Genomic DNA, 15,676 nt, shown 5'->3' with positions numbered 1-15,676 from the left:
GCTAGTGTGGGGCCTTAGCGAGAAGGTTGTCAGATTCAGACGGATTTGGCCATGGTAGCTCGATGGTGGACTTGCCGATGTGTGTTGTTTGGTGCTCAAGAGGTTGGTCCGAGCGAAAGCTTGTCTCCAGAGTTTTTGGAGCTGGCGATGGCGACACTTTCGAGCGTCGTCTCCTTCCTGCGGGCATTGTCGAGGTACTCTCAGCCCCAATACATGCAGCTTCGGAAGAAACTCTAGATCCGTGTGATCGCACGATGACGGTGCTTTGGCATCGTATCCCCTCTCGAAGACTTTGTCTTTGGAGCTAGGAATTGGCAATGGGACTAGTGGAAGATGGTGGTGTTGGCGTCGGGTCTTCTGTTGTAACCATGATGGGAGTGTGTGATGTACTCCCTTCGTTCCTAAATATAAGTCTTTTTAGAGATTGCACTACAAACTACATACGGATGTATATAGATATATTTTAAAGTGTAGATTCACTCATTTTGCTCCGTGTGTAGTCCACATTAGAATCTCTACAAAGACTTATATTTAGGAACGGAGGGAGTACAATGGTTGCGGTAGTCGGCTCTTCTCCGACGTATTCGTGGGATTACCTCGGCTCGTTTTGTTGTGGTGAAGTCATAGTTGCGGCGGCAGGGCTCCTATGGCGATGATGACAGGCAGCGGGTGGTCCGTTCGGTTTCACAGCGCCAGCCTTGCATAATTCTCCTTCGGAACTATCCTTCAGAGTCGGAGTTGCGCTGTCCTTGGCGTGGGTAGCTAAGTTTGGCACATGCCTTCTTGTGTTTCCGCATAACCTCTACGGTGAAGGTTGGGTCGATGTTCGTCTTCGGCAAAGTCAGTGTCGCTTGCTCGAAGATTAGGGGGTGATGGCACCTGTTGGGGAGAAGTAATGCTGATGTGTGATCTTGGCGAGGCCCTCTATGTGAGGTGTTGTGTAGGTGCCGTTCAGCGGTTTGTGACGGTTTTTGCCGGTTTTCTCTTAATTAATTGGGCAACTCTCTTGTGCATAATTAATTAATGAGGCAAATCTTTTGCTACATAATAAATGTCTGATGACCCAAAAAAAATTGTCTGATGGAGTGCTTGCCACTAGCATGTGCACAAACTCCCTCCCTCCTATAAATCCTGCACCGCATTTGGCGCCTAAGCTAACAACTTCAGCACCCCACTCGAAAAAGATGACGTCTGCACCGGCCATGGCCACCACGGCGCTCTCCGACCCGGAGGCGCTGTCCGGCGACGGAGGCACCAAGCAACCGCTCTCCCTGCTTGAACGGGCACGCGACAACCTGTCCTTCCGGTCGGCGTGGTCCGAGCTGAACGGCGCCATGGGCGACCTGGGCACCTACATCCCCATCGTGCTCTCGTTGGCGCTCTCCCGCCACCTCGACCTCGGCACCACCCTCATCTTCACCGGCATCTACAACGCCGTCACGGGCCTCGTCTACGGCGTGCCCATGCCGGTCCAGCCCATGAAGGCCATCGCCGCCACCGCCCTCTCCGACCCCTCATTCGACATCCCGGAGATCATGGCCGCCGGCATCCTCACCGCGGCCTTCGTCCTCCTCCTCGGTGTCACCCGCCTCATGAAGCTCGTCTACTGGCTCGTCCCACTCCCCGTCGTCCGCGGCATCCAGCTCGCGCAGGGCCTCAACTTCGCCATGGCCGCCGTCAAGTACATACGGTACGAGCAGGACCTTGGCAAGGGCAAGTCTGCGGTGGGGAAGCTCCGCCCATGGGCCGGGCTCGACGGCCTCGTGCTCGCTATCGCCGCCGTATGCTTCATCGTCCTCGTCAACGGCGCCGGCCAAGACCACGTCCAAGGAGCCCAAGAAGATGAAGATGGAGAAGGAAACAACAGCCGTTCTTCCGGAGGCTGGCGTAGCTGGAGGCGGCGCTGGGCGTCGGCGATCCCGTCGGCGGTGATCGTGTTCGTGCTGGGCGTGGTGTTCTCCATCATCCGGCATCCGGCGGCGCTGAGGGAGCTGCGCGCGGGGCCGTCGAGGATGCGGGTGGTGCACATATCGAGGGAGGCGTGGAAGCAGGGGTTCATCAAGGGCGCGGTGCCGCAGATCCCGCTGTCGGTGCTCAACTCGGTGGTGGCGGTGTGCAAGCTCACGCGCGACCTGTTCCCGGAGAAGGAGGCGTCGGCGACGTCGTTGTCGGTGACCATGGGCGCCATGAATCTGGTGGGCTGCTGGTTCGGCGCCATGCCGTGCTGCCACGGCGCGGGCGGGCTGGCGGGGCAGTACAAGTTCGGCGGCCGCAGCGGCGCGTGCGCGGCGGCGCTGGGCGGGCTCAAGCTGGCGCTGGGGCTACTCCTCGGCGGCTCGGTGCTGCGCGTGCTCGCCAGCTTCCCCGTGGGGCTGCTCGGCGTGCTGCTGCTCTTCGCCGGCGTGGAGCTGGCCATCGCCGCCAGGGACATGTCGTCCAAGGCGGAGGCCTTCGTCATGCTGGTCTGCACCGCCGTGTCGCTAGTCGGCTCCAGCGCCGCGCTGGGCTTCCTGTGCGGCATGGTGGCGCACGGCCTGCTGCTGCTCAGGGCTTGGACAGTTTCTTCCATGTAAAAAAGCAAGCAAACTTTACACAAATGTATCCGATCAAATACACCAAATTGATCGTGTGTTCAAATACTACAGTTCGTCTCTAATGCTCTTCAGAAACGATCTGAGCTCTCTCGCCTTCCTCTCATGTTCATCATCATCAGGACACACGACACTACTGTCAGCTTCACTAATGTCTATTGCATCTTTGACATGGTTACCATTCCTTCTCCTGTCGAAAACCGGTGAAGGAGATGACAGATCAATGGCGCCAGCTTCTGATTCTGCCAACGAAACAATCGGTACATTACTTCGGCCACTGAACATCCGAGCGCCATGGATGACTGGTGGCGATGCTTCGACCAGCGCACAACCGTCGCTTGCACCAGCTTTGTGCCTGTTATCTGAAGCGCCCAGCATGCTGCTTTTCTCAGGGAAATTGCTTAAATCTGTCAGAGCTCTTCGTTCAGCTCCGTCATAAGGTGGCAAGTCTTGGAAGCGGCAAGGCTGTCGTTCAGCAACTGGAGGCAGGGGTGAGGACAGATCAATCACGTCGTCGTCAAGGGTAAAACTCGGAGCATCACTTGACTGGGTGCTACTTGACTGAGTGCTATTTTGTGACTCAGAGTTCTGAGCATCGCTTGACTGAGTGCTATTTTGTGACTCAGAGTTCTGACCAACACTTGACTGGGTGCTACTTTGTGACTCCATCATACCGCTCAGCAAATCAACCCCATTCATCACAGCTGTGGTTGATCCGATGAACTTTTGGGACTTGCAAGCCCGGAGGGGCGGAGATGGAGAAGACAGATCAACGATAGCCATGCTAGGTGCCATGCGGTGTACATCTCCTGTCCCAGGACAATTGCTTGCAGGCGGAAACATGGCGCATTCAGACTCAATACCAAGCATCAATTCTTGGAGCCGCGCATCAACATCTTTTACTGCAGCTTGTGCTGATTTCTTCGGCCTAGCTTTCCTCTTTTGCTTCTTCTCTTCATCCTTCTTTTCCAAAAACTCGGTTATTTTTTCTGGGCACGCACTGTAATTGCACAAGTAGGATACTTTAGAAGGTTCACATTTTTATACTATCGCAAACTAAGATATTGTGCTGTTACAGTTGAACTTCTGTACTTATAGTAGCCACAGTATAGGGCTAGTGTTTGGCTATTGCAGGATAGAATACGAGAAAAGAAATCATTAACCTTCTGATGAGATCCCCTGGAACAACTGAAGATTGGAGTCCATGCATGTTTCTCCATGAAACCTCATAATACTCACTTCCATGAACTTTTCGTTGCTTCGTAATTGCCAATACAGGGCATGGTACTGGAATCTGCAAATTAGATGCTTAGACTTGATAAGTGAAACTAGAAAGTATCCTCAACAACAAGTAACAAGAATGTTTACTTCAGAAACACCCTGAGCATGCAAAGCTACTACCTCACTCAACAATGGTTTTATTCCTAGAGCTGAAGATGTCGAGCGAAGATTTGAAAACCTTCGAAGTTCTCTCTCAGCTATCTTCGGAAGGATGTATTCATCTGCAGACATATTCAAGGGCATAAATAAATAGTTATGCTGCCTTCCTATGGCCGCTCAATCCAGACATAACAGGTTAAGATGTCAAATACCAGTCTTCTCTGGGGTCCATTCAAAATATTTCTCACAAATCTGTTGGAACTCTGAATGACGAAATGGGTGCTGGCAGCATACCCTATAGACAGAAAACAATAGTCATCAATCAAGAGAAGGACAGAAAAATAAAGCAGAGGACAGTTTCAACGGTTTTATGTAGCTGAAGCTAAAAAACCACACAAGGCAGTAGTGCACTTATCAAATAATTAATTACCTCCGCACATTTTCCGAATCAGGCAAATGGCATTTTGGCTCTAGAAATGCGTTTATTACCTCACGGAATTGACCACCAGAATCTTGGCTCATCCCAACCTCTGTAAGAAAAATACAGTGCATGATGTGCCGTACAATGAGGTTGATATAGCTGCATAGCCACAGAAATACAGAGCAAGAACTTGTTTACCAGAGGTACCTGTTCTTGTGCATATGTCACCACCCTTGTTTTTGTCAATGCCGGCCTTTTTCCCTTTACACTTTCTTGTAGCTTTTACTCCATCAGATAAAATCTGATCCAGGATGGAATCATCTCCCGCAGATTTGACAAGACGACATGCTGCTTCCTGAAGCACTTAAAAGAACCATTACAGACTATAGAGTTTCAGATAGTAAAGTATAAGAGCAAGTGCAATGCAATCACACTAAACGAACTTACTGAGTATTAAGAGTCAGCAGTCCAAAAATAGAAACTATCCGTTTGGTACTTACCGGGCCAAAGCCATGAACACCGTTAGAATAATCACAACCAAGAAGCAATGCAAATGATATCTGGAAAGTTTGGAAGAGTTAGAACCAGGTCAGAGAAACAGATCAAATATGTACATTCTCGGACTAGAAACTAGGAAGCACTTTGAAACTCTGGATGAAGCAGAAGTATAATACTCAAAACTGAGTCTTCTAAATAGTTTGGAGGCAGGTAGCATCATGGTATTGTAGTTGAACAATGGCACAAGGCAGCTTCGTTATTTGTGCAACTTCCAGTGATCTCTAGCTAACTGATGCATGCTAGTTCACTGGCAAATTTTTCTAGTATCAAAGGTCACAATTTTATTTGGTACCTCCTCTAAATCCTTTTCGTGATTGTACTACTTTCACTGTGTTAGTTGAACAAAATAGAACTATTCCCAACATAATTTGTTGCATCTCTCTAAGATCAAATTTTGCATTCTACTCCCTCCGTTTCTAAATATAAGATCAACTCGGGCAGGATAGAACATGTAACATACCAGTGATTTCCTGCCAAAACCAAGCTTTTTCTCTATGTCCTCCATTTGGTAGCAAATGACATAACCACCGTCCCCTAATTTGAGAGCGAACATGAGCAAATCACAAGAATTTAAGCTACACGAACAGGACCACTTTGCAACAACAACAAAAGGCAGACAGTGCAATATAAGTTTTCTTTTTAATTATAGTAAAACTCCACAAACCAACAATTCTTAGCCTTCAGCTTTACCTATGAAAACATCTCTGTAAACTGTCCTTGCCCCAAAAAGAAAAGCATCTGAATCTGATGTAAAACAGCCTTCCTGAAAATAACATAACAATAAATAAGTAACAGACATGACATTCGGGTTGTTAGGAGAAGTATTGTACTTACGCACAATGAGCTTAAATCAAGCAATGCACACTGTGCTTCTGCTTCCTCGACGCTGTTAAATAACACAATGGCATGCAGTTATGGGCATTTGTCAAAAATTTCAGATCTTATTATCAATAAATAGATTGATTGGAGCAGAGAAAATCTACCCATCCAAGCAAGGGATGCCTAAGGCCAAGCCAAGATGCTTCGCCTCTTTAATCATGCGCGAGAATTCTGATCCCTTGTTCCGTTTAAGGGAGGTCAATGGTTGCGAACTCGTGTCATCACAATCAGCCTAAAGTGAATCAAGCAACTGGGCTTAAACAAATAGAATTGGCTGCATCATATTCCAAGAAGTGTCCAGTGTGGGTAAACAAGAAATGACCTCAGAGTTGGATCCTAGCCGACGTCTATAAGTAGCCAGCTTCATTGAAGGTATTGCCCCATCTGAAGATAAACAAGAAAACATCCAAGAACTGAATTTTATGACGAAATATGTTTCCCCCGTGCTACGTATTCAGAGACCCGGGTGGGGATCCGACGATCTGTTGGTAGGGTAGGGCGAGGGAGATTCCGAGGTTGACCTGTGACAAAGATGAGGCTGCAGTTGAGGGCGAGGAGGGCGCGGATGCGGTGGAAGAGGTTCTTGAGGTAGACCTTGTCCCTGACGAAGGCCGGCGAGCGGTTGGCGGTACAGAACTGCACGAGCCAGCAGGAGAGATCTACGCACACCTTCTTGTTCCTGAGACCGCCAACCATGGAGGAATCAGCGGGGGCGGGCGAGGGAGTAAGGCGCACGCACGCGAACGAGCGAGGGTTTTGGGACTCACTGGAGGTGGTTGAGCGGCAGCTTCTGCTTGCAGGAGTCGAGAATGTCCCAAAGGTTCTTGACCCCCATGGTCGCTAACGCCGCTGGGCACTGCCGGAGCCGGAGGGGACACCGGCGACGACGGCGGCGGAAAGGGGGGCGGTGGCCGTGGTGGGGGGGATTTGGATTTGCATTTGAGTTTCAAACCTGGAAGCGGCTGTTCTCTGGGTAATTTGTTCGGAATGGGGTGCTCTATAGGATACGCCTCTTTCACGAGTTTACGTAGTCACAAAATACGCTTACAGTTCTTTTTTTTTAGAGAAACAGCAAAACTCTGCTGCGTATTTCTATTGATTTTCATCTATAAATAGTAGTACAAATAAAGATTCAAAAGAAAGAAAGAACTATACAGGTCCTAAAGAAGCAAGAAAAAGAACAACAAATACAACTGAATACAAATCTTCTCAAAGCATTGACCATCAAACCATTATAGTCATTTCTCTTGACCCGATATGTGATCCACTTCATTTCCTTCTTAAATTTGCGCCTGCAGGTATATAAGCTTGGTGAAATGCAATTAAGATAAAAGCATTCCTTGTAGTCCAGATAGCCCATGAGGTAAGAATAATGACTTCAAGAGCAAAAGGAAAATTGAGGAGTTGTTTGAGCTGAGCAACTTCATCTTGTATACTTGAGAGTGAAGGATGCCATGAGGTCCACACATATTGCCAGCATATTTGAGCAAAAGGGCATTGAAAGAAAAGGTGATCTCTTGTCTCCAAAACTTGTGAATGACACATCACACATGTGCAATCTTATATGGAAAAAATCTCTACAACATAGCCTTGGTATTTTGCCTGTTGTTTATCAATAACCAGAAGAAAATTTTGTGCCTAAGCTGGCAACAGGTTTTCCAAAGCCATTTGATAACTGGCAAAGGTTCTGAATGTATAGATAGGAGTTTGTCAGCCTTGAAAACCTTATAAATAGTAGAACCATGGGATATTTGCCAATATTTAGGATCCTCTGCCAACTAAATGGCTTGCAGAAAATTGATCTAGTTCCTAATACTACACATATGCCACTTCAGAGAGAGGTAGATAAAAGTGGGATGTTAAATCATTCAAAGCCCACAAAGATTCAAAACATTCCGGTTGTGAGAAAAGGAATATAGGTGAGGCTAGAGTGCCATTTTGGCTGCTCATCCCAATTATCAGAACAAAAGGCATGAGGATGCTCATTCTTGTAACATCCCAAATTTTTAATTTGGAATGTTATACATTAGAGCATCATTGTATATCATGTTTTATTGCATTTTGGTTGATCCTAGAAATTTCACGCAACTCAAGGACCTACGGAGGGAGTTGGGGATTTCGTTATTTTTCATATTTGAGTTTTTCTCGAATTATGAAAAAAGGATCGTTTGATTTTAATTATTTTTCTCTGAAATATTTCTCTTATTAAAAATAAAAGAGAGATGATAAAATGACTTCCTCAAAATAAAGAAATATCAGAGATTTAATATTAGAATCAAACGAGATTTTTATTCGGAGTTTTGTCGCTATTTTATTTGAATTAGGAAAAATATGTGTTTTTCAAAATTGCATTTTAGGCCCAAATAAATGTTCATCTTGTCCGACTTATTTTTAGAGGACGGGGAAAATTTATTTCGGGATTTTTGGAGCCCGTTTAGTATTTCTTTTTTTTTTCTGCATGTCGAAATTATTTAAAAAAAAGTCAACCGACTTATGGCCGTACTCGGCCAGGACTTCTCGGGCCGGCTTTTAAAGCCCGATGCCCCGATCCGCCCCAGCCACCCGAAACCCTAGCCCGCCGTCGCCCGATCCGCCGCTGCCGCCCCGCCGCCGCCAACTCGCCTCGCGCGCCGCGCCGCCGCCCTGTCGCCGCATCGCCCCGCCACCCGCGCCGCCCCGTGCCGGAGCCCGCCGCCGCCCACCGGAGCCCCACGCCGCCGCCGACCTGCTGGAGCCCGCCGGAGTTCGAGGTAGTCGCCTGTTTTTTTTAAACCGATCGGTTTTATTTCGTAAACCCTAGATCCGTTTTCTTTTTAGATCCGGTTCAACTTATTTTTTCGATTTAGTTATTTAGCGAACGCCCGTTTTTACGTTCGGTTTTACGAACGGTTTTCACCGTTTAGCAGCAGACAGCGAACGTTCGTTCGTTAGCCTGTTCGTCAGTTTTTCTTTTTCTCGGATTTTCCACGATTATTTTCGATCGCGATTTCTGATCCGATTTTCGTTCTAGTATAACTTTTCGCTCGTTTATCGAAATCAGGCGATTCAAGCGCCTAGAGTTTCGCCTCGAAACCCTCTTTTTGTTTAACAAACTTAAACAAGTTTTTGCTACTGTAAAATTTGACCTAGGTCCAGATTAGTAAATGAAGCTTGTTTCTCTCGCCGTTTGAGTTTTGTTGTTTCGTTTGATTTGATTTTTTTTTGCAAACTGGAGGTCTTAAGTTGAACTTTCTGGTTAGATCTCTTATTTGAGTTTTACCCGTGCTTTTGCTTGATTGCTTATTGTGTGCTTGTTTGATTGCGATAGAGTACCCGGAGTGCGAAGCGTGCTACATCGAGTCTCTAGGTTTCACGGATCATCAGCAGGCAAGTAACACTTTGATCATACCTCTTACTACCCAGTTTTCATTGCATTAGATCAACCCTCAAACATTGCATGGTTAGGATTTGAATTAAATTGTGGGGTTTGGGAAGTAGATGAGGTAGTACCTATTCACCTGTTTATTATCAAACCTTGGGAGTTACTTCTACGTTGCTTATATTGCTATGCTATGCTAGTAGACGTGGATTGGGTTTGAGTGTTTCATGACAGATGTGAGATTGTTAATTTAATGGTTCAACTAAGGTGGCAACTTTAATACACATTTGGGTGGATTGAGGCACCTGGGGAACCCAGTGATTGCCTGTATTTTTGGAAATCCCGGGGTACCGTGTGATTTTCCTATGGACCGCCACCCAGGCTCAAAGGGATCATAAGATTATTCATACTGAAAACTTCCGTGTGCAGCCACATGCCATTATGGGCTCTGGCATAGTTGATTAAGTTGTGTGAACTCTTATAGTGGTAGACTAGCAGATGTAGGGGATGTAGGTGTATCGGTCTACCCGTCGTAAGGTGCTAACACTTCTGAAAGACTGTGTCTCGGTCATCCGTTTCTCAAACACCTTGTAGTGCGAGAAATCCAACGGAGGCGACCGGGTCTTGTGGGGAAAAGTGCACAAACCTCTGCAGAGTGTATAAACTAATCATGGTTAACCGTGTCCCCGGTTATGGACATTTTGAGTATCTAGTTCTTGGATTATCATGTGGATCTCATCACTCTTAATATAACTTGATTGGGTTTAATGATGATTACTTTTAATTGGGATTGAGTTGGGTGAACCTTCTCAATGTTTAACAACTACCATGGTAATTAAATAAAATTTATTCCTTTGCAGTAGGGAAAAACTAGCTTTACGCAAAAACATATCAACCATACAGCCTCCACCAGCCATATATGCATATAGTGATAGCTTTATTCTGTTCATTACTTTCTTGTGTTACCTTGCCAACATATTCTATGTGCTGACCCGTTTTCGGGCCGCAACGTATCATGTTGCAGACTTTTCAGACGGCGAGTAAGGAGCATTAGGTCGTGGTCTTTCACTCAGTGATGCCGTTGGAGTTGATGGACTCAATTTATCTTCCAAGCCTTCCGTTGTTATCGTATTATATGGCCTTAAGCCATATTTATTGTAATAAGTTCTCTTTTGAGACATTCGATGTAATAAGTGTGTGATTGCTACTCTATTATAAATCCTTTGAGTACTGTGTGTGTCAGCATTACCGATCCAGGGATGACACTTATACACAGAGATCAGACTGTTTGAGGTCTGGTCACTACAAAGATGGTATCAGATCACACGCTGAGTGTAGGACACGACCACTAAGCTAAAGCCCTAGATCACTATTCTCTTCTCATTTCTGACTCCTCTCCTTTTCTACTCTTTAGGATGGCGGACGCAAGGAACAAGTTTGCGCAACCGGATGAAGACGCCCCTCTTGAAAGACACTTGAAGGAAGTCACTAGGTACCTGAACATTGGAATACCAAGCTTCATCGGAACCTACAATGCCACTTTACCAGAAGAGGAGCGCTGGATGATTCAAGTTCAAGTTCTAGGAAGGACATTCACACCAGTCACTGAGCCCATAGAGTTTTCTTTCGATGCACCAACCTAGAGTCTAGGAAAGAGTATGGTAGCTCACATCACCATGGGACACATTGGAGAAGTTTACCACAAGGATCTCAAGGATACTATCTACCAGATTTGTGGGCGCCGAGATGAGCAATGGGAGATGATTAGCACCAGGAAGGATAGATCCATTGCAGCTTTCATCCAGGAGTTAAACCAGCATATTCGCTGCCAGGAGAACCAGATGTGCGCAGGCAGGATAGATCTAAAGAAGGCAATGGTCAGGATCACAGAGCTTGAAGAAGAACTCAAGGCTACTCATGAAGATTATGAGGAGGAAATCATCATACTAGTGGAGAGGAATGAAGATCTAGAAAGGAAGCTAGGAGTATTCATGGGAGACCCCGCACCAGGAGGAGAAGACGAAGAACCCAAGGAGATTTGTCCGGAGGACTACATCATCATCGACGACACCGACCCGGACCCCGACGATAGCGATGATGACTATGTTGATGAAGCTGGAGCAGATGTCATGGAGTCTTCGACCGATCAATATTTCTAGTTGACCACCAAAACAGTAGTAGTAGTCTACCATGTAAATAGTATAGTCCAATCACTTTGTAATGATAGATCTAGACCGATTGTATGCCTTTGCTTGATTGATTGAGTGATATAATTGTGTTTGTCTCATGTGCATATGGGTAGTGTTTTCTCACTAGACCTCATTCTATTCTCTTCTCTTCTCTCTAAACCCCCTGATGCCTCCGAGACGTGACCCCGGATTTACCTTTCCACCAGAGCTCACTCAGTTGATCCAGCAGCAGAATACCCTGATGCAGCCGTTAGTTCAGAATCAAGGCAACAACAACTACAACAACCCACCACCACCACCAGTTGACAACTTAGCCCGTTTTCTGAGGTTGCAGCCGCTGGTGTTTTCCAGTAGCACCGAGCCAATAGTTGCAGATGATTGGCTCTGCAGGATTGGAAGGGAGTTAACCACTGCAGGATGCACAGATGCTGAGAAGGTGTGTTTTGCCACACATCAGTTGGATGGACCAGCAGCCTCATGGTGGGAAAATTACACTGTCACTTATCCCATAGCCATTGTCACATGGGATCAGTTCCAGCAAGCTTTCCGTACTGCCCATGTATCAGTAGGAGCTATGGCCATGAAGAAGCATGAGTTTCGCAACTTACACCGAGGAGGACGCACCATTGGCCAGTATGTGGATGAGTTTAGTAAGTTAGCACATTATGCTCCAGATGACGTTGCTATGGATGCAGCTAAGAAGGAGAAGTTTCTGGAGGGACTGAATGATGAGCTGGGCATGCAGTTGATGGTAGCAAATTTCAATAACTACCATGAGTTGGTGGATAGAGCACTCATGCTTGAAGGGAGCAGCAGCAGATTGACAGCCGCAAGAGGAAGTATGCACAAGGGAAGTATAATTCTAGAGCCCAGCAGAGACCCCGTTTCACCTCGAACTCGGGAGGACTTGTGAATAACCATGGAGGCCACACTCATAATGGAGGAAGTTCGCACAACCATAGTGGCCCCAAGAACGGCAATGGTAATGGAGGAAGTAGCGGACAGAACCGTTCCAACCCGGTAACACCCACCAAGAAGGATCTAAGCCACGTTACTTGCTACAAGTGTCAGAAGACCGGACATTACACCAATGAATGTCCTGAAGCTAAGAATGGAAATGGCAATGGAAGCTCTGGGAAGAAGCCCAACCCTTTCAACAGGGGGCAAGTGAACCATGTTAACGTGGAGGAGATTGAAGCCCAGCCAGATGCAGTAATTGGTAAGTTTTTGGTTAAGTCATTTACTGCAGTAGTTCTTTTTGATACTGGTGCATCTCATTCATACATATCAAGGGGATTTGTGGATAAGTATAACCTGCCCACTAGAGTACTTAAGACACCCATGTTAGTAACCTCACCCGGAGCAGAGTATATGGCAAGCCATGGATGTTTTCAGATGCCATTGGCCATAGGTAGGCATGTTTTCCCCTCTGATCTGATAATTTTGGAATCGCAAGGTTTGGATGTGATTCTGGGTATGGATTGGCTATCGATGTATGGAGGAAACATCGATTGCGCAAGTAAGATGATTTTACTCACCACCCCAGAAGAAAGAAGGATCAAGTATGTATCCCGGCATGTGCCGAATAGGACTCAAGTAAATTACTTATTGGGAGTAGTACAGGAGGAAGTACCAGTGGTGAAGGAATTTCCAGATGTATTTCCAAAAGAGTTGCCAGGCATGCCACCGGATAGAGACTTAGAGTTTTTAATAGAGCTTTTGCCAGGCACTAGGCCAATATCTAAGAGACCGTACAGGATGCCCGCACAGGATTTAGAGGAAATTAAGAAGCAGATTAAGGAGTTACTGGATAAGGGATATATTCGCCCAAGCTCGTCACCTTGGGGATCACCAGTACTTCTAGTGGAGAAGAAGGATGGATCGTTAAGGATGGTTGTTGATTATCGTGGATTAAATGAAGTAACGATCAAGAACAAGTACCCACTGCCGATGATCAATGATTTGTTTGATCAGCTGCAAGGAGCTAAGGTGTTTTCCAAGATCGATCTGCGATCAGGTTATCACCAGTTGAAGATTCGAGAGCAGGACATACCTAAGACAGCTTTTACCACAAGGTATGGGCTATATGAGTATACCGTTATATTATTTGGCTTGACTAACGCACCTGCCTACTTTATGAACATGATGAACAAGGTGTTTATGGAGTTTTTGGATAAGTTCGTCGTAGTGTTCATTGATGATATTCTGGTCTACTCGAAGAATGAAGAGGAACATAAGGAACATTTGCGTTTGGTACTTGGGAAGCTCAGTGAACATCAGTTATACACCAAGTTCAGCAAGTGTGAGTTTTGGCTGAAGGAAATTGGATTTCTTGGACATGTTATATCCGGAGAAGGAATAACAGTAGACCCCAACAAAGTTGTCACCGTGACAAATTGGGAAGCTCCCACGATAGTTGGAGAGGTCCGGATTTTTCTTGGACTCGCAGGATACTATCGGAGGTTCATTGAGAATTTCTCAAAGATTGCAAAACCAATGACGGAGTTGTTGAAGAAGGACACCAAGTTCAATTGGACTGAGGAATGTGAGGCCAGTTTCTAGGAGTTGAAGAGACGCTTGGTTACATCGCCAGTGTTGATCCTGCCAGATCAACGCAAGGATTATGAAGTGTATTGCGATGCTTCTCGTCGTGGACTTGGAGCCGTACTTATGCAGGAGGGAAGAGTTGTTTCATATGCCTCACGACAGCTTAAACCCCATGAGTTAAATTATGTTACGCATGATTTGGAGTTAGCAGCCGTAGTACATGCGTTGAAGACATGGAGAAATTTTCTCATCAGAAACCATTGTGAGGTATACACGGATCACAAAAGTTTGAAGTATATCTTCACACAGAAGGAGTTAAATCTCAGGCAGAGGAGATGCTTAGAACTCATTAAGGATTATGATATGAAATTGCACTATCATCCCGGAAAGGCTAACGTAGTAGCCGATGCGTAGAGCCGCAAGAGTCATGTCAATACCCCCATGACCGAAGGATTACCCAGGGAGTTAGCAGAAGACCTTCGTGAGCTATGTTTGGAGATAGTTCCGAGAGGTTATGTAGCAGCTTTGGAGATTTAGTCCACTTTGATGGATAAGATCAGAGAAGCGCAAAAGACGGACAAGGAGATTGCCGAGATAAAGGAAAGGATGAGTGATGACCCACAAGTATAGGGGATCTATCGTAGTCCTTTCGATAAGTAAGAGTGTCGAACCCAACGAGGAGCAGAAGGAAATGATAAGAGGTTTTCAGCAAGGTATTCTCTGCAAGTACTGAAATAAGTGGTAACAGATAGTTTTGTAATAAGGTAAATTGTAACGAGCAACAAGTAACAAAAGTAAATAAGGTGCAGCAAGGTGGCCCAATCCTTTTTGTAGCAAAGGACAAGCCGTAACAAACTCTTATAATAGGAAAAGCGCTCCCGAGGACACATGGGAATATCGTCAAGCTAGTTTTCATCACGTTCATATGATTCGCGTTCGATACTTTGATAATTTGATATGTGGGTGGACCGGTGCTTGGGTGCTGTTCTTACTTGAACAAGCATCCCACTTATGATTAACCTCTATTGCAAGCATCCGCAACTACAACAAAAGTATTAAGGTAAACCTAACCATAGCATGAAACATATGGATCCAAATCAGCCCCTTACGAAGCAACACATAAACTAGGGTTTAAGCTTCTGTCACTCTAGCAACCCCATCATCTACTTATTAATTCCCAATGCCTTCCTCTAGGCCCAAATAACGGTGAAGTGTTATGTAGTCGACGTTCACATAACACCACCAGAGGCTAGACAACATACATCTTATCAAAATATCAAACGAATACCAAATTCACATGACTACTAATAGCAAGACTTCTCCCTTGTCCTCAGGAACAAACATAATTACTCACAAATCATATTCATGTTCATAATCAGAGGGGTAATAATATACATAAAGGATCTGAACATATGATCTTCCACCAAATAAACCAACTAGCATCAACTACAAGGAGTAATCAACACTACTAGCAACCTACTAGCACCAATCCCGGACTTTGAGACAAGAATTGGATACAAGAGATGAACTAGGGTTTGGAGATGAGATGGTGCTGGTGAAGATGTTGATGGAGATTGCCCTCTCCCGATGAGAGGAGCGTTGGTGATGACGATGGTGATGATTTCCCCCTCCTGGAGGGAAGTTTCCCCGGCAGAACAGCTCTGCCGAAGCTCTAGATTGGTTCCGCCTCAGTTCCGCCTCGTGGTGGCAGAGTCTCGTCCCGAAAGGTTGCTTCTTATTTTTTTCTCATCGA

The 15,676-nt window shown here is 45.9% G+C and overlaps 1 protein-coding gene and 1 pseudogene across 2 annotated transcripts; one reads left to right on the top strand and one right to left on the bottom strand.

Annotated features, from left to right (window-relative positions):
• Positions 1 to 1,035: 1,035 nt before the first annotated feature.
• LOC125521108 (molybdate transporter 1 pseudogene) lies at positions 1,036 to 2,679 on the top strand (annotated as a pseudogene).
• On the bottom strand, positions 2,571 to 6,794 carry LOC125521106 (single-stranded DNA endonuclease family protein). 2 transcript variants are annotated; one of them, XM_048686155.2, is made up of 14 exons: positions 6,597 to 6,794; positions 6,351 to 6,508; positions 6,152 to 6,213; positions 5,934 to 6,061; positions 5,785 to 5,836; positions 5,641 to 5,713; positions 5,411 to 5,484; positions 4,893 to 4,952; positions 4,591 to 4,747; positions 4,402 to 4,501; positions 4,184 to 4,266; positions 3,993 to 4,093; positions 3,755 to 3,885; positions 2,571 to 3,591 (listed from the first exon to the last, which is right to left on the bottom strand). In XM_048686155.2, exons 1-14 carry the CDS (start codon positions 6,662 to 6,664, stop codon positions 2,640 to 2,642), a joined length of 2,199 nt encoding a protein of 732 aa, XP_048542112.2. In that variant the 5' UTR covers positions 6,665 to 6,794; the 3' UTR covers positions 2,571 to 2,639. The 2 variants fall into 2 exon arrangements, with proteins under 2 accessions (XP_048542112.2, XP_048542113.2); XM_048686156.2 differs by having other exon boundaries at positions 4,600 to 4,747; positions 6,597 to 6,793.
• Positions 6,795 to 15,676: the final 8,882 nt, after the last annotated feature.

This window comes from Triticum urartu, chromosome 7A (assembly GCF_056163025.1).
Source record: "Triticum urartu cultivar PI428250 chromosome 7A, HENAU_Tu73, whole genome shotgun sequence".
In the NCBI taxonomy this organism is placed as follows: domain Eukaryota; kingdom Viridiplantae; phylum Streptophyta; class Magnoliopsida; order Poales; family Poaceae; genus Triticum; species Triticum urartu.
This window is presented reverse-complemented; position numbering and strand designations above follow the sequence as displayed.